The sequence below is a fragment of the Indicator indicator genome, chromosome 16 (genome assembly GCF_027791375.1).
Source record: "Indicator indicator isolate 239-I01 chromosome 16, UM_Iind_1.1, whole genome shotgun sequence".
Classification (NCBI taxonomy): domain Eukaryota; kingdom Metazoa; phylum Chordata; class Aves; order Piciformes; family Indicatoridae; genus Indicator; species Indicator indicator.
Window position 1 is genome coordinate 6,769,553 of NC_072025.1, and position 25,122 is coordinate 6,794,674.

The 25,122-nt window shown below is 40.4% G+C and overlaps 1 protein-coding gene across 1 annotated transcript; it reads right to left on the reverse strand.

Moving 5' to 3' along the window:
• Window positions 1-156: 156 nt before the first annotated feature.
• Window positions 157-24,361, reverse strand: KLF13 (KLF transcription factor 13). The gene is made up of 2 exons (XM_054387956.1): window positions 23,776-24,361; window positions 157-549 (listed from the first exon to the last, which is right to left on the reverse strand). Exons 1-2 carry the CDS (start codon window positions 24,311-24,313, stop codon window positions 257-259), a joined length of 831 nt encoding a protein of 276 aa, XP_054243931.1. The 5' UTR covers window positions 24,314-24,361; the 3' UTR covers window positions 157-256.
• Between the last annotated feature and the right edge of the window lie 761 nt (window positions 24,362-25,122).

A 25,122-nucleotide genomic window follows, 5' to 3' on the forward strand; every position in this document is an offset into this window, starting at 1 on the left:
ATTGAGTCAGCAGGAGTCAGAGTGTCACATAAGTCTGTCTGTCCATGAGGTTAGAACAGCCACTCGTGTGGTTGGGTAAAGACAATCTGACTGGAAATTGCAGTGGGAGGCAGCTATTTACTGATTTTGATTTTAAAAAGGGAGGTGGGGAACTGAGGAGGCAAAGCGACAGAGTTTTTTTTTCAATGTGTGCAACACAAACAAAACTCCACGTTAGGTATTAGAGGCAAAGTGCTGACATCCAGTGCAGGTAGGACTATGGGGAACTGGCAGGGCTAATCGTTGGGCTTGAGGCATCTGAGCGGCTGTAGTCACTGACAGACCCTGTTCTCGAGCTGCTTCCACTGCGCCTCTTGAGCATGCTGGGGTGGAAGTTGGCGTGGCGCCGGGCGTGCTTTGTCAGATGGTCAGAGCGCATGAAGCGTTTCTCACAGAGGGGACAGCTGAACTTCTTTTCTCCAGTGTGAGTGCGGTAATGGCGCGCCAGCTCGTCGGAGCGAGCAAACTTCTTGTTACACGCTTGCCAGTTGCACTCAAAAGGCCGTTCACCTGCGGGAGGCAAGCGCAGCATGGTTAGAAGGGACAGCGGGGGGGGTTGTAGGCTGAAGTTAGAATGAAAAGGTTGGGAGCAAGGCAGGTGTGGCTTGGAACTAATTGGATGGAGAAAGTGTTTGTCTCTGCCAAAGAGAGGGCTACTGTGATACTCCAACCCATCAAAAAGGACTGTAAATAGAACTAGTGATACCATACTTGATAACTAGACCTTCAGGGATGCTGGGCTCCCGACCCTTTTCCTGGATGTTACATTTCATATCTCTTGTAGTCCACTGGCATTTACTTCTGGACTTTGACAATATCTATATTGAGCTGCCAGAATATTCACTTATTCCTCCAAGCTGTCCCTGTGTCTGTCTTACTCAAAGCTGAAGTTCAGAAGGTGTGATGAAATCTCTCTCTTCAGCTGTTGAAAAACAATTATGGTACAAATGCAAAATGGTAGTATTATGGCACTGATACGAGGCGCTCACTTGTGTTCTCCACAGCCATGCTTGTGTTTTCTGCATTTGCCACAAGGGTACTGTGGTTTCCTATGTTCCCTGTCTCAAGTCTCATTTAGATGTGAGGCGGAGCTCACTGCATTTTAACAATGTGTCACATGGAAAGCAGCAGCCTTCTATCGATAGCTAACCTGAGACCCTTGACCTGTTACACTTAGGGCAGGATGAGTGAGCTCAAAGACACAGCAGTCTGGTGACCTCATGCCATTCTTAGCTGACCTCAGACATGGAAAATGCCTCTTGCAGGGCCAGATACTTGTGCTACTTCATGGTTGTGCTGGAGGCCAACACTTGGGTGCCGTGGTAGATGTGCAGCCTGAGAAGCATAGGAGGCGAGCACAGGTCGCAGAGGGCAGTGGTGGTGTGGGTAGATGGGTATCTGCAGTATATTCCCAGCTTCATCACTGATGCATAGCTGTCAGCAACTTTTTATTGCCTTCCATAGAGTCTCCATTTGTTAAAAATTAAAATATCAAACCATTAAATGTGCTGTTGTCTACTTCTGTATATTGGTTTGGTTCTTACCGAGTCTGAAGCTCATTATTTGTTATTAACCTGAAGTATCATAATCCTTTGTGAATAAACAGACTTAGCATTTTTTGTAGTTATAATTTTTATAACTTCCTATTGCACTAATCTTAGTCTTTCTAATGCTGAATAGCCAGTTCATGGAGCCCAGGGAGCTATAAAAATTTTGGGCCAAAGTGAGAAACAAAAGTTCTCCATGCACTGCACCAAATAATAAACAAATAAATAAATAAACAGTCACCCTGGAGAAAGTGATCCATGAAAGGCAGCTAGGAGGAAGAGTTTGCTTCCCCTGAACTAAAGCCTGAAAATGTTAGGACCCCATAAATGTTTTAAGAATAAAACCAATAAAAACTGCTGTAGTGGATATAGTTTCATCACTTTAAAACACCCTATGCAAAACTATTCCAATGTCTTCCTCAGCCTTCTCCTGGAAACTCAGTCTGCTGATAGAAATTGGAAACAAAAATATTTTGGCTGTTGGTCATGTATCCAGTCATCTGTTGTGAGACCCACTGCTCGCTGCAGTGGGACAAGCTCCTCATCCCTGTTGTGTGACCAGATTCACTAGTCTTCTCCCCATGTTTTGGTCATACAACAAATGTAATTCTGTGAAGATTTTGGGACATTCTTGGAAAGAAGGGCAATAAAATACGAGCTAGATCTGGCCTGCAGAATTGGAAGTGTCTTATCCCTGAGCCATGGCATCATTTTTTGGTAAGGCAATGTTCTGTCACCCAAGTTAATTTTCTGTGTTTGTTTTGAGTATAAATAATAGCAATTGCTCTTAAGTAGAACTGTCCCATGAAATTACCACTTCCACGCAAGGAAGGCAAAAGTTAACTTGAAATGTTTTACTTCTGCTGTTAACACCATGAAGCAGAAAGAAAATGGTACCTTTTCTGCTCATTAGTTAGCATGTTTTGGTTTGATTTGGTTTTTTAATTCTGTATCTAGCATTTGGTAGCCATCAGGAGGCATGACAGTCCTGTTCCTAATGAGCGAAGAAGTTCTGGAGTGGAATTGTGTTTAGACCTGTATTACGCTGCACTAACAGTCAGGTGATGAGGGTTTTGCACAACTTATCTCTCCCTTTCCTTACTGCCCATCAGATCTGAAGGTTCCTACTCACCTGCCTGATCTGATGTTGTTGATAGTGGTGATGATTTAGGTGGTGAGCCAAAGAAAATGTGGCCTTTCTTCCACTATTTCTCTACTGTTCTCCTTCTTCCTAGGAATTATATTTTCCCCTCAGTCCTCCCTACTCTTGATTTGGTATCTTCCTAGTAGTTGCCTTGTGTTTCTTGGCCAAGTGGTTTTCCCCCTCCATGCACTCTCTGACATCAGCCTAATAGCAGTAGCAAGTTCCCTAGAGTGCTTCCCAACTTTGAGGTTTAGCAACACCAACTCAAAGAAAAGCTGTATTGTGAGGAAATGCTGGATGCCCTGTGTGAAGATATTAAAGTCATTACTGTTCATATAAAAATTAGCACACAGTCTGGAACAAAGTTGCTGCGGGGTATTAATTAAGACAAGACCTAGCTGCTGCTCCAAATCCACACATGGAGATCCACAGTCTGTCATCAGTCTCATCTCTCAAACAGACAGGATGTGGTTTGCTGTGCAGGTAAGTTATATAACTGTCCTTTTACCAGCAGTAAAGCAATCAACAGTATGAGAGATTATATGACTTGATTGCCAAATCAAGGGAAAATGCAGCCACAGTACAACTTTCTTGCACAAGCAGTAACCCATGGACATGTACTCAACACACAGCTTTCACCATTAAGTGGCTGTATGCAACACAATAAGGATTTCAAGCTCCATTTTAGGCAATGCTGAAGTCAGAATTTTACCTTTACACAATGACTGCAGAGTTTGATTCTATAAATTAATAGGGAAATGTTATCAAATACTCCAAATATGACAGGAAACATCCAGCATGTGCGAGTCAACGCTCTGCCTCGGCAGTGGCAACAGCTTCATGCATTGTGAGCATTACTAGCAGGTCTCAAAGAGAGGCAAGTCTCCAAAAGATAAGGATAAAGATGCTTGAAAATAAGGGAATCAAAAAGCAGCCCGGGCTTCTTTACCCTTCAGAGAGACAGGCAAGAGATGCCTTTAAAACATAAGGAATGCTGTGTAATATTTTTATTACAATTTTAAACAGGTTTGGCTTTCCATGTTCCAAATCTCACTAAACTGTGACCTTCCTAGCTCCTTTGTCAGAGCACATAACATCACGTAACATGTGTTTAGAATGACATAAGCTGATGGAAAAACATCACATCCAAGGTTTAAATTCGACTGATCTTAACTGAAAAATCAAACAAGGAAGAACATTTTTGGCTTCTTCTTGAACTCCACCCAGTCCAAAGTAAAAATGTGTGTAAAGCTGCATTAAGGAACTTGCAGTACTCACTGAGTGCAAGTATGTGAGATGTGCAGGTGCACTGATTTCTGAATTCATTTCAGTGGCACAGCCCTAGCTACTCATGCTGTTTATACTGTCTGCCAGAGCAGACTGCAAAAGGAACATAGAGTTGCCTGGGCTATAGAACAGCATTTAAAAAAAAATGCATGGGATTCAGAAGCAAGTAGAGCCAGCCTGTTCTTATGACAGTATATAAACCTCCTTTGTATTAATCTCTATTTGTTAATAATTTTATATATCAAGGCAACTATGTAGTTATGGGAAAGAAAAACTACAGAGGTGTTAGAACCAGTTCTGATGTCTACTGAGCTTGACTTGTACTGTATTTTTACTGCAGTCTTTGCTTTACCTCAATCTACATAATTTTTTAAAAACACCTTTCCTATACAGTGGCACTCTTGTAGAGACCCTGGAATAATCTGCTTCCTGTTTCACCAGGTTGAGAGTCTGAGACACCTGTGACACCAAACATTTCCAGAATTACAATGTGAAGATTAGGCAACTGTATCTGAACAATTTGAAACATGATATTCGCTGCCCTACAGACAAGAGCATTAAGTCAAACCATGTATCAGGGGCTATTTTTTCAATACAACTCATGTAGTAGCTCTGCACATTACGTTAGCAGCTTCAAGCATATGCCAAGGCCATGCAGTAACAAAGAAATCTGTACCCTGGAAATTCTGTGAGTGCCTGCAAAACCAGAAACAGTAAACCAGAAACAGTTTTCTGTGATCTTCAATCTTTTCTGCTGCTTTGCAGAACAGTGTTGTATGTTGTTAAGAAAACAGACTAAAAACCTGAATGTGCTATTTTTGTATTTTTACATTTTCATATACATCATTAAGGGTATATTTGGAAACAGATTGGCAGGCTGGGTGGGGAGGATGAGGAGCAGACAGTTAAACAGAAATGTGACTGAAACAGCCTTCCTCCAAGAGAGGAAGTGCTGTCCTGGGAAAAAAACCATTCAGCCAAGCAGACTATGTTTCTTGAGACTGGCTTTTATTAACAAAGAAAAAAAGAGAGAGAGAAAAGGTCATCCTTCAGTGGCACTGGTATGTATTTATGAAGATTTTCCTTTCTGTTATTCTCATGTTTATAAACAACTCCTTTTGCATAGCCAAAAAAATGAGAGAGATGATAATATATGGCTTTGATAGTAGACAAATGGTGGTTTCCTTATCAAGTATTTTAACAAGGGATCAAACTATTCCAAAGCCTCACAATCTCACCATTCCAAATGTGTATAAATTGAAACCAGATAGATTTAATTATTTTGGAGGTGATATTTCATAACCAAACAAGACAAATGTGATCATGTTTTTTTTGCATCCACTTTTGTTTATTTGTCCAGCAGCATTTGAATGTCTTGGCTACCGGCAGCCATATCTAATAGAGGTAGAGAATTCAGCAATATTAAGCTTGACTAGTTCCAGGAAAGTAAGGACATTATAGTAGTGTTCTCAGTGGAAAGAAAAGTTATGGGGTAAACTTGACTGTCACTAGACACCAGAAATATGGGAGTGTGGTACCAACATCCAAATCCAAGACAAACTTCAGGCAAAGTTCACACGTTACTGGACGCTGGGACAAAACACTCCTCCAGGACCCTAGGGGACACAGCAACAAGGAGCTAGGTTGCATTAGTCTCTGCTGACAGAAGCATGCATATTCCTGCTATTTTCATTATCTATGATGTAACCTTCTTTTTAGGACCTGGAGTACTCAGATTTCTAGCAGGCATGGACCCATGCATCAAGTACAACTTCATTTTAAAGCATGGGAAGTATGGGCATTTTTATTTAAATCTTAACAAATGCAGTGATTAAGTTGATAAATTACCAGAACTTATGTTTCCTGCAAGCACAAGAAACTATGACTGAGCAGAAGCTACAACAGCTACCAAAATATCCATTATTTCAATCACTGATTTTCTGCACCTTAATATTTTCATTGAGTTACTTAGACATATTTGAATATTTCTCCAAGGGTGAATTTCCAAGCAGTAAATTTACATTTTCAGTGAATGTGTGTTGCTGTTTGCTCTGGAAATGTTTGTATTGCTCCATCTGGGAGCACAGATTACAGAGTGTGACTTATCTCTATCACCACAGCTAACCAGGACAACTCAAATAGCAAATGATGCACACACATTCAGATACTCTAATGGCTACAATGCTAGAGAAGTCTAAGTAGTGCAAAATTCCTCCCCAACCGTAACCACAGTCAGATACACCCAACAACAAAAATAACTCATTTGGTATGTTCCATGCAGTTATCTGGTCCTTCTTAAGATACCACCACTCACTCTCGTTTCTTAAACATATGACATTCTATCAATAATATTCTAGGCCTTTATTTCAAACTCATTGATAATGTCTTAAATCTCATGTAATAGTCTTATAATAATTTTAGTAACTTAACTATGTTTTTATCAGCCACATTTGCTTTGCTTTTGTCTAGGCAGACTCATTATTGCCTTTTTAGGCTTTTTTTCTCTTTTTTCCAGGCCACTCCATCTCCTAATCTTTCTGTTGTTTAAAATATGCATTCCATGGGTTTACTGAATCCCTTTTCAAAGTGGGATGCCCAAGCTGAACTGCTCTGTGTGAGCTTCTGTAGATTAGCACTTCTAAAACACCCATGGGCTTTATCCCAAATTTTTGCACAGTGAATTAAGAATCTGAAATCTGAACCTCTTACGTTTACTAAGTCATTTTCTGCCTACTACATTAACTCCTGTTTGAGTCCTGTTGAGTTCTCACTTTATCTCTGCTGAAGATTTTTAATGCAGTGACAATGTTAATCTAAAATGAATCAATGAAACACAATGTCACAACTTCTCTGAGATTAAAAATCAGCCTAAACAATTTGTTAGATTTAACTGACACATAGTTCTGTTCTTCATAAAAGATTACTTGTCAGTGAACTCTATCATATTTGCTGTAGTCTTGCTGTGTGACTGCACTTTTAATCAGTAAAGCATTACCTCTTAGTAAAATTGTAAGTAATCAAAAGGTAGGGATGTATCAGCCAGAAAAATGGTCACATGACATAATTTTATGAGATGGTGTTTACAATGCCTGCAATTTCAAAGGTAAGGTATAAATCTCCTTACAGTTCTGTATGGATTTATCATTGTTATCTAATGCTGCTCTTTTGTCAATTCTGTCATAGCTTTAAAGTTTAACATTCACCGTTTCACTCTCTTTCCCATAAGTTCTGACACACAACCAAAATGGAGACTTCCCATCTAAGAAAAGAGGAATATTTGAGCAATAAGATACCCATGAGGCAGCAAATTCATCCTACTCTAGCAGAGACAACTTCTATGTTTAGATGAGTGTGCAAACTAGAAAGGACCTTGTCTGCCCTATCGATTGTGCTTCCATTAAGTGCAGTGCCTTTGTTTACAAGGACTTTTGCCACAGCCTATTCTAAAAGCATTTTTCCCCTCTGCTGCTGGAATCTGTGAGTAAAGCTCTTTTACCAGTGACAGGCCTACTTCTTGAAAAATGGAAATAACCATCCTCAGTGTCAAAAAATGCTTATGTTCTAAAACAATGCAAACTTAATGTTGGGGTTTCTGTCGAAGTTAAGCACCTGCAATTGCTGCATGTAATTTCTGTTCAATAGGACAAAAACTCTTACTGTGTCCTATTTTCTCTGAGGCATTAAATCCTAGAGTAGTGCTCAGTAAAACAGCTGAAATGCCCCTAATTTAACAGAGCTGCAACTTCCACTTGATTTTGTCTCTCCTGTGGCTTGTTCCAGGAATGGAGATCAATAACTGATCCTTTGACTTTGCATTTAGATGTAAGATAATTAGTGTTATGCTGAAATGATGAAGTGATGAATTCTGGGGAGAGGAAGATGTGTCTTAGCTATTTGTCACTTCTAAACCACATTGAAGTATCAGACCTAGTGCAGTAGCCCCTTAATTGCTATAGTTCTCTAATTTGTTCTGCTCAGATCTATAAATGTAAGAAAGGAGGATGATTATTGAAACTTCTATTGTGAATAAAAAATAAATTTAAAACCCACCATAAATCATGTATTACTGATTGACAAAACTAAAAGGGGATTTTTTTCCCCTTTCTATTTGGTCAATTATACTTTTTGATAAATATACCTCAAAACAATATTGGGTTTGCAAAACCAAAAAATGTAAGTGTTAATCAGCATATCTGACTTATTGCATCACCCCAGCAAAGGAATTTCAGCCTAGAATTCTTGCCTTGAGCCAAAAACTTGTTGTTTAAGGGGCTGCCCTAATTCCTAACATACAAAGCTTATGTCTTCAGTATGTCAGAGACGTCTGGCCTCTTATAACAGACTAACATCACTGAGGTTCATGGGATTGTCTTTTCCTGCCATGCTGATGAGCCAATTCAAACCATTTAAAGTGACAAGAAATTAGAGGAAGGCTCTCCAAATGTGTGAAATAATAAACAGTGTTTTTAGCCAGTTAGGTATTCATCAGGTCCACATTATTTCTATGTTGGGCTGAGATCTTGGTTAGTCATTTCCAGTCTTGTGTTACTTCTGTTCTAGCACGCTAGTATGATGATTTGTTGTCTGCTACAAGCTGATGATTTTGGTTGTACCACTTGCCCTTTGTTAGAGCAAATAAGGTGATTAATGAAAACGTTATGCAGACAGTAACTGAAGCCAAGAAAGAAAACTCCCCAGGCTTGATTCTCCTTCCTCCAGGAGGGGAAAAAATCTTATCCATAGATGATACAACTGAACTTGAATGTGTCTAAAAGGGAATGTGTACTTAAGGTACCAATGGAAACACAAGGTTTCCGTTAAAAACTGCTGCAGGATCTTCCCCATGCTATCTCAGAATTGCTCACTCTGTTACCCAGACGACCCTTCAAACTCAAAACAGCTCCAGATCAGACATCTGACTGTTTGCATTTCCATGGGAGCTCTAGAGTATTATGCTCCTTGGCATACTGTCTTTTTTCCAGCCCACTCTCGCAGTGCAAAACAAAGACTGCATGCTCACTATAGGATACCTCCCTCTTCTATCTGTGCTGTCTCTTCTTGATATCTAAGATTGCATCCCAACAGAAATGACAGGCTAATCGTCAAGCCATTCATTCCCCACAATGTGGTTTTCACACAGAGACATTCTATGCGTAGCAGAATTCACCAGTAGGTACTCATGGATCAGATGGCAGGAACGAAAAATGCAAATTAATGACCTCTAAATGTCATAACTGCTTCTTCAGAAATTTTCTTGTGCATGGACCTCCACGAATAACTGTGCTTCTTTTCCGAACAATGTCCTCAGCCTTCAGTGTGGGACACAGGTTATTCCTTGCCCTTTTAAGAACCCAAAGGTCTTCTTTCTCTATCTGAAAATGCTTTTATCTAGTTGGAAAATTCTACTTTGCTTACTTAGATGGTCTTAAGTTTAAATTTATCTGAGTTCTGGTCATTGTGGGAGGTAGGAACTTAAAAGTTAGACCAAACGTAAAACCTTGAATGTGAAGATGTTTGTATTGCAACAATGTTCGAAATCAATCCAAAACATCACAAACCATCCCCCTCTGATGAACACAGTGATTTTGACTGTGTTCAATGGAAGTCTGCCTCACAATTTTTGTGGTGGCTTTCATAAAAAATTTGCAAGGTAATGTTCCTGACCTGCGGCATGAGAAGTGCAATGTTTTAAGTCAGAGATCTGTTGAATAGGCAATGATGAATTATATTCACCTGGTGAAAATTGTGATTTCACACTGTAAGTGCAAACATTGGTTCCCTGATCTTTACCCAGTACTTGCATGAGTAACTGCAAAGAAGAAATCATATGACCCCCAAGAATCAGTCTTTTCATTGTTGACATATCAATGATTTTTTTATTATTCTATTCTACTTAAAACAGAAAAGTGCTTGTAAAAGCAAAGCTTATCAAATTAATGAAAGGTTCTCCTGCTATGCAAAATAACAGACTAAAGGATTATTCATCTAAACTGAAACCTGCACTTTATTTATCTGAATTCTAGAAGATGTTGAATGTCATCTCTCTCCAACTGAAGTCCACATACTTTGGCACAAATAGACACTGCGGGTAAGTTGTGATGTTTTCTGTGCACAGCATCTACCAGGATTTGGGCACAGGATGAGATTTCATTTTGTTAGAAGCTAAGCAAACAGAAGTTAGTAAAGTTGTCTTTGGCTATAACTGTGAAATTTCTCTTTGTGAACTTTTGAACTGTTTAATCAACAAGCTCATAGTAACACAGTATGCATGAAACTTGGGACTTCAGCATTTTTAAATACAGCTGAAGCTGTAAAGCTGACTGAAAATTCTGATACTGAGAGTTTACTGCAACTGTATGGAGGACAGAGGGAGTGGGAATTTCATCTTATTCACATTCAGGATGAATTCTTGTGCCAGAGAGCACGGTGGTGCTGAAGTAGTTTACAAGCAGCATCAACCCCTAACCATATGGAGCATCCAGCTTTAGGGAACAGAAAATTCTAGAAAGTAGTTTTATAGGCTTAATAATCAAAAAGTTAGCCTGTTGCTTGACACCAGGCAGCTACCATTCAAAGTATAAATGCATAAATCCATTGCATACACTTCAAAAAGTCTTCTGCCCAGATTGTAAAGCCATACTTCCTGTTTAAACCAGGGTCCAGGTTTAAATTTTCAGTAATGGAATCAAATTCTGTAACAGTTTTACTTATATTCTAGTGTGCTCTCTTTTAAAGCAGGTCCATTTTTGCAAAAGACAGCATTTGCAGTTCAACATTGAACTCTTGCAAGTCTCATTTATATCTTCTATTCTGACAACACCTGCCCAATTTATTTAGCATCTCCCCATCACATCCTGTGACAAAAGAGAGGCTGTTTTACGGGACTGCAATGAAGGAGCATCGCTGCTAAAGCACTGTTTCTCTGAGCATTAACACCCACAGTATTAACTCACCCTAGGTGCAGCTCTGCTCCTGCAGCCTCTCCATGCTTTATGATGGTTTTGCAGGACAGCTGGGTGCAGGGTCACTAGGGAGACTGGCCTCACCAGCTGCATCCGCTGTGTGGGGTCATGGCGTAGGAGAAAGGCCATGGTGAGTGCTGGAAATGAATGAATGAAGTATATGGTTGTGGAGGAGTCAGGAGCAATTTATCTGAGTATGACTGTGAATGTGAAACATAACTGAAAAGCTAATATCTCAAGTACAACACTGACATGCTCCAAAGACAACTTTGTCAAGGGCATCTTGGTATACAGAACTTTGAAAACACCTCTCTATACTTTTGAAGTGACTCTGGTCATGCACTCACATACAGAAGTCAACTGGATTCCTTTTACCTAAAGGAAATGCTACTTTCAGTACTGGCCTTTTTGAAGTCGTACTGAAAGGAAGATCTTTGCTATATTGAAATTTGCCAAACTATACTTGTATAAGCATGGCCTCTTAACCAGCTATAACTGTTTTTCCTTGCATGCCACACCCATATCTTCATTCCTTGCCTTTACAGAACAGTCTAGTGTTAAAACCAGTTCTGTGTCAGTACAGAATGTGGTTTGCACATATGAATCATGCTAGAAGGGCTGCGTAGCAGCCACCATTTTCTCTGTAAGTACTTTAAAAGCTTCTTGACATGTACACCTTTTTACTGTGCAAGTGATTCCACAGCAGACTCTAAATTGTACAGGACATATATATCATGTAAAAATGCAGGTGCTGTAAAGGTAGAAAAGTTGTAATAGAAAGACCCCTATTACTTGCCAAAATATAAATTAATAGTGCCTCAGACACATTTATTCATGCTGTGCTACACCTCTTCATTTAAGAAGTGAGCAGGTCTACTCTCTAACAGGCCTGCTCTTTGGAGTGAGGACAGGAAACCCACAGACCTTCCAGCCTTTTTGAGATGGTGCACCTCCTCCCTTGTGTATGCAGGAAATTAGCTGATCACACTTGGCGTGTCCAAATCAGAGGAGCAAATGAAATATACTACAAAATACAGGATTTTACTATTGGCCAAAGATTTTTCAGGGGATACTTCCTGTGATGGGAAAGTTATATGAAATAGAAAAGGAAACACACAGTACTTTAAACTCCTATTGTGACATTCTAAAAGATATCCCACCCATGTAAGTCTGCAAGCTAGCTCCAAACTCCAATGCAGAGGACATAGTTTTTACTTTGGAAAAGACCATGGAAGGTCACAGCTGTTCTTATTTTCATTTGGACTACTGGTCAATCCTAGTCCTAAATCTGGGAACTACAAAACTATGTGAACCTGACTTCCTGTCCATATTCCTAGCTCCTGTGGAGCATAACTCTGGCAGCCATGGGGAGTCTCAGGCTGGGATTCAGGAACTGCAGTACGTAGAACGGCAAGGTTCATAAACTTGAGTAATCAGGAGGTTCTCTTACAACAGACTGACTGTAAATAAAACCAAAGAAAACAGGAATTGCAACTTCATGACTTGTGTTATATCCTGATTTAGTAGATTGAGATGATCTGACTATTGAAGTTACAGCCTGATGGTGCCAAACAGGACAGTTTATTATTCCTACAAATGACATGATGCATGAAGTACTTTGACCTTGAATTTCAGCCAATTCTTTGAAACTTGTTTTTACTTTCTTTTGAAAAGTTTTTACAGCTGAAGCTTAGGACTTACTCTTGCTGAGCAGTGGACAAATAACCAAAAAGCTTACTCTTAGGAAAAATACTACATCGTGATACTGTGCACAAACAGGTATGTATTTACCACTTTTTGCAGGTGACAACTTCAGTACTGTGAGCACAATGCTGTCTGCATTCCCATAGATGCACATTTGTAAATCACCTTTTCAGTGTAACCCCTTTGTTTTATTACTCAAGGCTGTAAATGCTGTTAGAATAAATTTACTGCTCTCAGTGAGGCAGCTAGAGCCTGTTCCCATGCCTTAATATATGGCACAAGGATCTAGACACAAGAAATATCCACACAGAAAGTAACACAGTAGCTAGAAGGATTAGAGTTGCTTATTCACTATGTACTACGTTGTCAGTGGATTTCTAAATGTACAGATGGTAACTGTATTTTATAATCAAAAGAGTGAAACACAAGCTTGACTTAGGAACTTAGGACTATTTATATATTTTTTTAAATAATCAGGTATTTTTAAAAAACTCAACGGTGGTCTGATTTCTGAGCAAAAAACAGTTGTGCAGTAGAACACTGTTATTTTTACTGTTTGTCCTTGAAACTGCAACTAACGTACTCAAATGAAAAGCATGCTGGCACAATCATTTCTTCATAAAGGGAGCAACAGAACTTGCAGAGCACCCATGAGAATGCTACAGCCTCTTTACAACTACTTAGCTGAAAACCAGTTACATGGTAACTGAGAAGTTTGATGTTAGACTAACAGGAAGGAAAGCACTCAAATCCTTCTTATTATCCTATCAAGCATAGTTAAAAGCTGAACTAAGATTTTATTTTATTTTTTATGTTATACAGCCTTAAAAGTTCCAGGAATTAACAGTGGCCTATTAAACAATCTCATTGTAAATGATGAGGAAGAGAAAAGGAATATTGACTGAAAGATGGAGCTTTAAAGTAGTGTCTCATTACAGCGATTCTGTTGGTTTGAAAAGGTCAGTGGTAATTGATTTCTCCACAGGCAACACTGCTCTAAAAACCTCACATGCAGAAATGCAGACAAAACAGGTGAGTTCTATGTGGCTTTTTACCAGTAAGCAATGTTAGCAAATGGTCTCTAGGGTGGTGTGGTGTGAGTCAGGTGAGAGTTTACACTTGGACAGAAAAGAAAGGTTTGCTTAGTCCATACTGTTTACCAGAAACATTTGTCAGTTCTATACACTGAAGCCAGGATAAGAAACAGAATGACAAAATGTTCTGTTCTTTTTGTGCTTTTTGTGTCCCCTTTTGGGATTGCTTGAAACTTTGCTTAGAAAACACTGAACATCTGTACTTTGACAAGCAGTGTTGAAAAGCTGTTTCTCATTACAGCATTGTCTCTGCATTATATAATGTGAGCTTCATAAATTATCACCTTAGACAGTATAAGGTATCTGATAATCATGTTCCTAAAGACATTTCATCTGTATGTTTCTCAGTTGTAGAAGTTTGGGACAAGGCTTTTATAGTAAAGCATTTCTACTAGCTGTTCTACAATGTTTGCCTACTACAGCAAAGATAACGCTGTAACCTGCTGGACCATCTCATTCTCCAAAAGTGATCAATGAGACTTGTTAATTAAAATAGCTCTCCAGAAGCTGGACTTCTACATTTAAACTCCAAGCTCCAACAGATGCTGTCTTATATCGTGTCTGATTTGGTCGATGGTGCCATGAATATTGTCCCACAGACTGAAAGGAGAGGCCAACACAACAAATCTCGCTCAAGCTAGAAGAAAAAAGTAGTAAAATGGTGAAAGCTTTTCAGCACAGGTAATTACCTGATCTTGTGTGATAGATGAACTCACAGATGACATGTTAAGAAAGCTTTGGACTATAACTGTAGTAGAACACACTGTGAGTAGCATTGTGTTCCAACAACATTCAGCTACACTCCCACTAGTGTATCTGTGCTTATACACTGTGTCAGGATTACAAAGGAATTGCTATGTCTGGGTAGAGTTCCCTTTTCCTTTAGCGGTTTTAAACAGGTTTTTGTGGTATACACATCACAATTCTCTTCACCTGTTCTCTGGATTTAAGAGTTTGCAGATTATGTGGGATCTGTACCACAGATAAATCTGACTGTGAAGTAATGGGTCTGAACATCATAGACAGATGTCAAACTCTAAAATACCTTCAGTAGTATCTGTTAAAACTCACCGTTACGAATCTGCTGCGTTGGACCTTATGCAAACTTGGGCAGCTATCGTATCTGTCTGCCATTTGAAAACTTCTTTTTCTCTTTTCACACTATCAGCTATTCTGAGAGCAGGTAAGAGCTAGAGATAGTGAGGTGAGGGAGAATCCTCCCTCCAGGCAGCCTGTTCCACTGTTTGTGCAATTCTGAGATCATCTACCTAGCCCAAACAGATCATGAAGGAAGAACAGAATCAGAGTTAGGGCTCACCATAAGTGATTTTTAACTGTGCCAAAACGTCTTTACATGTATTGTCAATGCAATGCTTACTATACATGCAGGTGGTGGGGAGAGGAAGTAGGTTCTTTCCAAATGCAACACAAAATTCTATGCTTAAAACAAATTTGAACATTTTCTTATTAGAGACAGTGATAGAGTATTTTTTTAAGACAAAAGGGAGGGGATTCCTAAAGTCTATACCATAGCATCTATTAACCCCATGGTATGGAATTATTTTATTCCATGACCAAAGTCTACATCTTTTCAGCCATTTGTTGAACAAATGATCTTTTAAATCCATTTCTTGCAGGTATATTTATGCCAATACTACTATGCAAGGGCATCTATAAATTACAAAGCATTTGCTTACATTTCTATTTAGGATAGAATTTGGTGCACAAGTTGGCAATCTGAGAAGGACTATTTCTAAAATGTTAGAAGAATTCAGTTGTTTCCAGCACTTATGAAAGACGGGGGAAATAGAAGGTGCAAATACTACACATCTCTGCACAAAGGGGAAAACAAATATATCAATGAGAACCCTGAGAAAGATGTAATCCTTTAGGGTATGTAAGAGATTTGGTTTACAAAACCCATGTTCTCAGAATGTAAAAAACATAATGGATTTTTTAATACAATAAGACTAGTCATCTGCCAACGTTTTTTTGGCTCTGCTTGTATGGACATACATACATCACATGGAAATTTCCATTAACTTGGAGGGGCTTTCAGTGCTCTAGTAGGAGTTTCACACGCATGCGTAGGAATGCTGCACGCAATTTATGTCGGTCTTTGAAAATGTATCAATCGCCAGAAGAATCAAAATCTGCCAAAGTAATCGTGTTAATCGTAGTCAGTATTTCTTCTGCTGGCATTTAGAAGAAATTGAAGATTTAAATTCAGTAGGCCCCTACAATATGTAATGAGAACTAGTCTGTGGTTCAGTGAGATTTTAGCAGCATCCCTGTTTTATACTTGTTATAGCAGGATCCTAAACCTTAAGATCAGAGGAAACCTCCATATGCAGTGAGGTTGTGTAAGAATCTGTAAAGTCCTGCTCTAGTATGTAAATCTGTAGGCACATAATTTCATTTCCTTATCCCCAGATTGCAAACAAAATATTTCTCTGATCTAATAACAAACAGTTTACCATTTCAGCAAAATTTTGCAGGAAACATCTGAAGACAGACTGGGCTGTTATGTTCTAACTCTTCTCAGCTGGCTCCACTGTAAGTTCCTCTAGTGGAAATACTGACAGCTGTTTAATTTAAAAACTCCAATACATCCTTTTTTTGCTGCTGTACCTCAGCTGATCTTACTCTGGAATTAACTCTCCCTAACAAGTTTTAAAAGCTACTGTCAAAGGCAGCTAAGGCCACATAATCACATACCCATTCTGCTCATGTATTTGCTAGGCAGGGATAGTCTAGATGGCTGCAGGACCAAAGCAAATAGAAAGCTGCAAAACTCAGAGCAGCAACACAATGCTCTCATGTGATTTTTTTCAGGTGCCTCTATTCCAAAACCTCATATAGCTTATAATGGAATAAGAGAGAGCAGTCTGGTAGGAATACAGTGAGCAGTAAATCTAAGATAGCTTACTGATCCATTGGCTGCAATGTCAACAGATACCCAGTCACTAATGTTTTGCTTGTAATTCCTGAGAGTATTACAAAAGTGCTGTAACTGATTACAGAAAATCTTTTCCTTGCACTAGAGGTCATTTTAGGATATGCTCACTTTAATACCATTTGACTTGTGCCAAGTTCCTGGTTAGTAAATGCTTTTTGTGTTATAGTTGAAAAAAAAAAACCCACCTTCTGAGATAATTTTTCTATCAGTAACTACAACAGTGGCATTCTGAACTTTTAAAAACTTTTACATTAAGCAGAGGCACTGTAAGATCTGCTGAATCTGCAGGACCTGGAAAATACAGGATATGTGTCTCTGACTTCAGTGCCTGCACTTAAATAACCCATATTGTCTGACTATTGTTCCACTGAACACAGCAAGATAATGATCTCACTGCCCATGCGAATCTACCTAATAAAAGCCAAGTGGGTAACAAAGGAAAAAAGTATACCTATAGATATTCTACAGAAAGGACCCTTCAAAGATTGTCCTCCATTTGAACAGCAGAGTGTTTTTTTTTTTGTCTCTGTCAGCACTGACTTCTAAACAGCTGATCCAAGATTGGATGGGGGCAGTTGGAACATGCTTAACTTATAAAACAGAACTAGAAACCACATGTCCAATATAAACACATTCCAGGTTTCTGCTCTAGACGTGCCATAACCATGTTCAGCCAGACAATAACACAATGCAACAGTTGTATTTTAAGCAGTTAAAGGTGCCTTCTTTTCAGCTGAATTCCAACTTTGTTTCATAAAGAACTCTAGTTTAACAAAAGATTTGTTTATGCACAGCTCATGTCACATACATGTACTTTCCAGTGTCCCACAGAGAAATATGTGCTACTGCAGAAAAATCTTCTACTGGTCATTTAGAACAGTTTTTCTATAAGGCTATGATTAATTTCTAACACAAACACAGCTATCAGTTGCAGTCTTCCATTCATTATAAAACTTATTTGCTAGTTTACTCCAAACTATCTGGAAGACTTAGGTCTTGCTCCTAACAAGGAAAGTGCTGCTGCCAGTGGCTAGGATGAGAACAACATATTCACCACTTTTAATATTAATAGTTCTAAGTACACTGGACCTGAGTACCACCATGGTAAAAGGAACACAATTTGTCAAAAGAGAATTTTGTGAAGTTTCTGATTTTCCACCTTGTAGAGAAGGAAGTCCCTGAACACTATACTCTATGAATAATGTTGACTGGAACAGCAACACTGTAGTTGGGATAATTTTTTGTTAATTACCCTCTGCTCAACTACAGTACAATCACAGGTTGACAACTCACTGCCCAAGATAGACTTGACTCAGTAATTGTCTTGGTCTCAGCTAACTGCATTTTCCAAAGAACTGCAAGTCACAAATAGTTTCATTTTCTTTCTCTATATGGTTTTGTGGGTTTTTTTCCTTGTTTATTGGTCATTTTTCAGTGCCACACAACACAACCATGAATATCGCTCTGATTCAAAGCAATGGTTATTTGACTTTTAAACAGATTGTCATCTTCCTCTTCCCTCCTCATTCAAGCAAAAGCAAACAAAGGGAAAGGGGCGCAGAAAGTATGGAGAAGAGAATATTTCACTCTGCCAATTCTACCTGTTTCAAAGACAGTGATTATGAGGGAAAAAGACAGTATTTTTTGTAGCAGGCCCTCTCTCCATCATGGTTATGACAACGGTTAAGTACAGCTTTGCTTTAAAGGCTTTTTAGTTACAGCGCCTAAACTGTTGTTATCAGAAGCTTTATTTGTGTAGCTTCTGTATGATTAATAGCTCCATAAAGATGGGAGAAAAAGGATGGAAAGGAAGGGACAGAAGGCTTCCACAGGAAACAAAAATGTGCAAAAGTCAGGAGGTTTAGTTCTCTTGTAACTACTACTACTGGACTCACATTGTTAGTACTGGACCAATGATGTCAGCAAATTGGGATTCTCCATGCAACCAATTTAAGCCTAACTCTTCTGCAGCTGAATTAACTGAATCCTCTTATTCAATCCTGAACCAGTCAGGTAAAAGGGTGGGTATGATTAGCTCTGCCTTTCTTCCTGACTTCAACTCCTTTTGAAAAATATAAGTTTTAAAGCTTGCTTAGTATTTTAAAAAATTTATGCTCTGTATGCATTTCAAAGATTTTAACATTAGAAGACCTATAGTACATATGCTGCTTATTTGTTGTCTTTAACAAACATAGATCCAGGTTCAGGATCAGTATTTCTAATTAATAACTTTATTCTTTAGAATTGCATGTTAGGGTGAGGACTTAGGCAGGGATGTACATGAATTTTTTTTATGTTTTCAAGTGACTCATGGGTTGAAACTTTCTTAGAGGAAGTAAGGAAGGAGTTGTAGAGCTCTTTCAGAGCAAATAAAAACAATGCTTTGGAGTTTTGTATTGTTTATAAAAATACAGGCCTATTAAAAGACACTTGAGACCAGAAAATTCAGGAGCAGGCTGTCAAACTACTTAACTGCTTATGGATCAGACTGGAAAGACAACTGTTTTATAAGGTTGACATTTGAAGCTGTTCTGAAGCTACCATTTGAGCCCCTGTCAGAGGAAAACTTTAGAGAAAAGATTTGATTCACTCAGCAAAGAGAGGAGAAGGAGCTGAATAGCACTATGGGACACAATAACCTAAAGACACCCTGGAGCTTTATGATCATCTGGGTGATGTTGATGATACTGAGTTAGGTGTGCAGAGGTTAGCTAGTTGTTTCTTGTCAAACACACGTTAAAAACTGGGGCCCTGCCGCTAAAACTGAAATTGCTGAGCAACATGCAGAGGGCCAAATTCACTTAATCTATACTCTTGCCTGTAGGAAATTAGTATTGGGGAAAGGCCTTCTCCATTTCCTCTGGCATCCTGTTCAGAAGGAGCACAGCTTCACATTCAGTCCTGGCATCCAAAGAAGCCCAAGTGGCAGCTCAGTGGAACTAGTAGTACCCACTCATTTCATCCTGCTCTACACAAAGGATTCTTCAGCCTTGATTCCCTCTGCTCTCTGGAGTGGTATAGGAGGCATTAGATTAAGTTTCTCCTTGTAATCTTCTACTATTAAAGGAAGACTCCAGACTGAGACTGGTGCCCACATCTCCTTAGCTTATGCTAACTTGTGCAAACACATTTGGTTCTGATGACTGAAAAGCTGTTTCTGTGCTATGATGCGCTGCTTAGTGCATAGAACTAGTAAGTCTACAAGGACATTTCTATGGAATTAAATTAAGGTTGATTTTGTGCTTTCTCTGCATTCATGATGGCATGCTAATGAGGATGACTAAAAGCTTGAGAAGTCACAGTGATTTGGGGGCAGGGAGGAATGACTATAATATGCAGGATCCTTGTAATCCTTGCCCAAAATCCAGTCACTTTTTCTCTACATATATAGTGTAATTCAGTAAGTTGCGGCTCTCTACAACTTCTCAGAACACAGCACTCCTGGGCAATGTTTTATGAAGTTGCAGCCTGCAGATGGCTATTAGGCTCTGCACTGTCTCTCTCTTCCCACTGGTGCATCAAGAGACAAATTGGTTTCCAGTGACACCAGAGACTTTCCAAACCTTCCTAGTGATTCTGTGATGAAAGCCTGCTTAGAGGTTTTCCTGTGAGCTGCTGAAAAGTCCTTCGTGTTTAGGTATTTTCTCAGGAGTAAAGAGGATCTTTAAAACTGTTGTGCCAGCAAAATGTTTGTATCAATTAGGATCAATATACCCTGGGACAAAATGGGTGCTGCATCTGTGGATCATAACACAGCTTCTGCAAGCCACGGGAACCTCAGTGAAAAAGAATTTGGACTTGACATCTACCCACTGACACTAAATATAGCCTTCTGGTAAACATTAAAACTTCAAGGGCTTTGTGGCTGATGATCATATTGAACTCCAGGACATTCAGTGAGAGAGTAGGGTCGAAAACATAAACATTCAAAGAAACGTAGAGTGAGGAGAAGAATTTGAACCCTGGTGAAGAGAACAGCAATGATTTTAGTGACTAAACTAATGTTTTCTGCCTGGTTCAAGTTTTTTTTTGGTTTAATAAAGCTGAAGCATTCATAACTGCTAGTGTACCAAACACGAGAAAGTGTGGATTGCTCTGGCACATTCTGTTCTAATAGAGAGCTTCATTCTAAAATGCTATACTTGGAGCAGGGGCCTAAGACTAAAGGCAGTTCCATCTTGTTTCTTCTGCTCTAAATAGTATAGCTAGCATCATTTCCACTATGGTTTTTGCTTTGGTCATTAAAGCACTGAGATCTGGCTATAATCAGAAGCATTTCACATGAGGTATCAAACAGCTGGAAAACAGTACCCAATTTCAGTTCCTACAAATGTGGGCTGCATTTGACCCCATAATACTTGGAAGGTTCCTGTACCTCTTTGCCACAGCATAAGCTCAGTGATCTAGTCTATTCTTCCTTCAAGCATGAAAAGCAATGCCTTTAGTTTCTGAGCACAGTAGGAGACAGTGACAAGCAAGTTTCTAAAGCAGGTCATAAATTGCACTATTCAAATTATATCTAGAACTATCATCAGTATCTTCTAGCCTGCAGGACTGTTCTTAGCCTTCAGTTCACCCCAAAATACCAGCTCATCTAGTCATACTGCATATGGAAGAAGTTCTACTCCATAGCAGAAGTTTTTAATTGTTTCTTAGTAAACAGGTTTGGGAGTTACTAGGGAAGCTGTTCAAAGCACCTTGCATGTGTACTTGGAGTACTTGCACCACTGCTGGGTGAGGTGGACAGCCATCACCTTATCCACTTGACAGATGGGCAGACCAATGTATACAGGTTACTCAACTAGTTCAAGACCACTGGAAAGCAGAGAAGACCCAAAGCCTTTGTTCTAAACCAGTAAACCCCCATTATCTGTTTTGTAAAAACAAACATTTGCCAGTCTTTGAAGTTATAGCTTGTTCTGTTATCTTTACTGTCATAAAAGCCTTTTTCAAGCTTGTCATAATTTATTTTAAAGAAATAATTTTTAAAAAATTAATTCGGAACACCTTAGAAAACATTCTGCAAGAGAAGTAAGAGGCATTTAAGCCTGTTTAAAACTCAATCCAAACAGAGACAGACCTGTTGCCAGTGAGGAGGGAAACTTGGCAGCTTTGTTTAAAACTTCCCACACAGACACGAGATGCAAAAACACAAAGAAGCTGTAGTCCCCGAGGGTTCTGCCACTCCCAGGGCAAAACCAGTCCCTTCCCTGCTTTTCCTGTAGTGCTCACAGATATGCACATGCTCTCTTCTCTCAGTGCCATTAGCTACAACAACAGCCAATTAAGCCCTACAGACCTAGAAAAAAATACAGGAAATGAAGAGTTAAAAAAAAAAAAAAAAAAAAAAAAAAGGAAACGAAAAAACACAGAGAACTTGGAGGCAAGCCAGCGTCCCCGAATGACTCGGCGCAGCCGGCGGCCCGGAGCGACACTCCCCACCGGCCCTGCCCTCCCTCGCCTCTCCCCGCACGTCGGGCATGCCCAGCCCTTCTCTCTTTATCAAGCAAAGGAGCTCCCCTTCTAAGGTCTATAGTTGGTTTTGGAGCCTAAAACCATTGCTAAATGTATCTTTCACTTTTAGGACAATGGCAAACGGCAGAAATAAGAAAGCACAAGGACTGAAAATTAATGGAAACAACTCCCTGCAAGCCAAGTGGAAGCACCTTTTCTGCCTAACTCCCAAGGAGGCAAAAAGCTGTTACACAGTGCAAAGCAGGGCAGACTGCCTGGGGTGCCAGGAACATGCTGTTCCTTTGGCTGTGTGGCACAGGCATTGTCTATCCATATGCTCAAACTTGATGGGGCTTTCTTCTCTCCCACACAGAGCAAAACATAGCCTCAATTTAGAAAGGTTCTTGCTTTATCTTGGGAAGGCAGCAGGAAAAGGCACATCAGGAATTATGGCTGGAGCGGGTAAGGCTGCCAACCTTGAGCTAAAATTGTTCAGGAGTCATTAAGTCGTTTAGTTCTGAGGCTCTTTTTCTTCTCTTTTTAGTTCTGAGGCTCTTCTTAAGTGAACTGAGCAAAGATCTTAAACTAATTTGTTGTCTGAAATTACTCAATGGAACAGCTTGCACAAGCCTGGCTCGAGTTGGTGTGGTGCCTCACTATATGTGTTATGATCAGTGCCTTCAGCAGAGGTCGGTCTCCTCGATTTTTGGTGCTGCCTCACTGGCAGCCATTCTGTTCCCTAGCCCCAGGCAGAGGCACAAGGTCTGGCAAGTCATAGGGTCTGTTTCAAGATGGCCCTCTTAACACTTGCAGTGCGTAACTTCCACAGTGCTTGCAAGAATTCCACTTTTTCTACGTCTCATAAAATACAATAGTTACAAAAAGTGGGCAGATAAGTCCTCACCAACAAGTAAACACTAAACAATGATCAGAGTAAGTTAACGTTTGCATTCAAATGGTTTCTTTCGGTTTGAAATGAGTTACGCCCAGCTGCCAAAAGCTGTTTTGAGAATGCCCATGTTCCCCTCTCTCTACATTTATGATGTCTCCTTATGACTAATGTTCAGCCTCTCATCTGTTTTCCTGCCTACTCTAGCTTTCACACGAGTGTCTGCTAAAGAAAGAAACAGACACAGTTACCCAGGTGCCTCTAGAATATTTAATTTTAAAATACCAAGAGTCTTGACGCTTGCATGGGAAGTGATAAGCTGGTGTAAAGCACGTGACAGTGAAAAGTAGATGGGGAGGGAAAGAAGCATTGGAAAGGGAAGTAGCAGACACACCAAACAAGAAGGCTAGCAGCTAAAAATTACAGCTTGGTACAATCCACACGGACGACCCACACGCCATTCCCTGTGACGTTAAGTAATAAGGGCAGCGTGAGCTTTGACTCTATGCCCTGTAAGAGTTTATTCCCAGAGGGTTGGGGTTTTTTTATTGTTGTTGTTTGGTTTTCTCAAGCTCGAGTTCCAAGACGTGTAATCATAATGGTGGCCAAATACAAGTTTGTTTGGGTTTGTTTTTTCAACAATCATTTTAATTACCAAGCTGTAACAAATAAATCTCTGGCTGGATTTCAACTAACCTGTGTGGGTCCTTAGATGAGCTTTAAGATGGGAAGATTTGCCATAAACTTTTTCACACCCCACATAGTGGCATTTGTGCTTTTTCTGGGGTGATCCAGACTCAGTCCAGCTTCTCGTGCGTTTGTTCTTTTGTCTGGGGCTTGGCTCAGTTACTGCAGCCAGGCTAGTAGGTGTGGCTGCTCTTCCTCCTCCACGCTTACCAGCCGAAGACACACTTTCTTCCCCAAACTCCTTAGGAGCAATAGAAATGTGTATTTGTTCTGTGATACCAAAGGTCTCTGTTTTTTCCATCCTCCGAGTGGGTGAGTTTGGGACATGCTGGTTCAGATCTGCTAAAATGTTAGCTACCACAAGTAATGATGATCCATTGTCTTTCCCGGTTTCTCTGACTTCTTGCTTATCTTCATTTGATGAAGGGGGTACTGCTGCATCAGGTTGGGGATCAGGCTCCCCTTTGGGGCTATGGATAATAGCACGACTGGACATAGAGACAAGGCACTCTGCTGCAAAATGATCCACATATGCTGTTGTTGCCATTTTTTCATAAGTTTAAAAAGAAATCCAAACAGAAGGGAAAAAAAAAAAAACAACCAACAAACCAACCTACAACAGTGCTCTTTCCCTCTTCAAAAAGATTATGCCAGCAGATTTTTCCCTCTCTTATTTCTTAGCAGCCATCAGCCCACACTTTGCTCGTGACGATCACACCCAGCTTGCCCCTGAATCCAAAAGGCGCTGAAGTCCAATGGAACAGAGCACGAAGAGCAGGCAGACCCTGGCACTGGCAGCTTGTCGCTCGCAGTCTGGCTTAATGCTGTTTCTTCGAGAAGCCGGTACAATAAAGCGGCGGTGTCCCCAGCCCCTCCATTGCGCTGTGACAGGAGACTGAACGCTACCCGTTACCGCTTCTCGGAGTCGCCCGGACCCCCGCGGGGGCGCGGCCTGGGACAACATCTGGGCCCAACGTCACGGTGAGGCCACGCCCTGCGCCGGTCCTGTTGGCGGCGCGCGCGAGCAGGCCAGCGCGACCTGCGCGCGGAGCGCCAGTCGGCAACTGAAAGGAGACTTCCGATTGGCTGGCGAAAGGCGCCCGCCGCGGGAACGTGTGGCAGCCTCCGCCCCCGCCGTGTCCTGGAGCCACCCCGCGGGGCCGCGCCAATGGTGCCGCGGGGCCGCGCCAATGGTGCCGCAGCGCGCAGGGCGGTGAGTGTGGGCTCCTCCGCCGGTGGAAGGCGTACGTCGTCTCCACCGCAGCTATCTCGGCTGCTGTGAGAGTAGGAGGATCCCGGGGCTTTTCACCGGCCGTTCCTTCTGACGGGTGTTAACGATTCAGGGCGTGTCGTATT

What these genes read in the sequence shown, in the direction of transcription:
- KLF13 (XM_054387956.1), bottom strand. Translation starts at nt 24,313, where the DNA reads ATGGCAACAACAGCATATGTGGATCATTTTGCAGCAGAGTGCCTTGTC. An exon ending in TCATCTAAGGACCCACACAG is followed by an intron (nt 550 to 23,775) that starts GTTAGTTGAAAT and finishes TGCCTCCCGCAG; the next exon opens with GTGAACGGCCTTTTGAGTGC.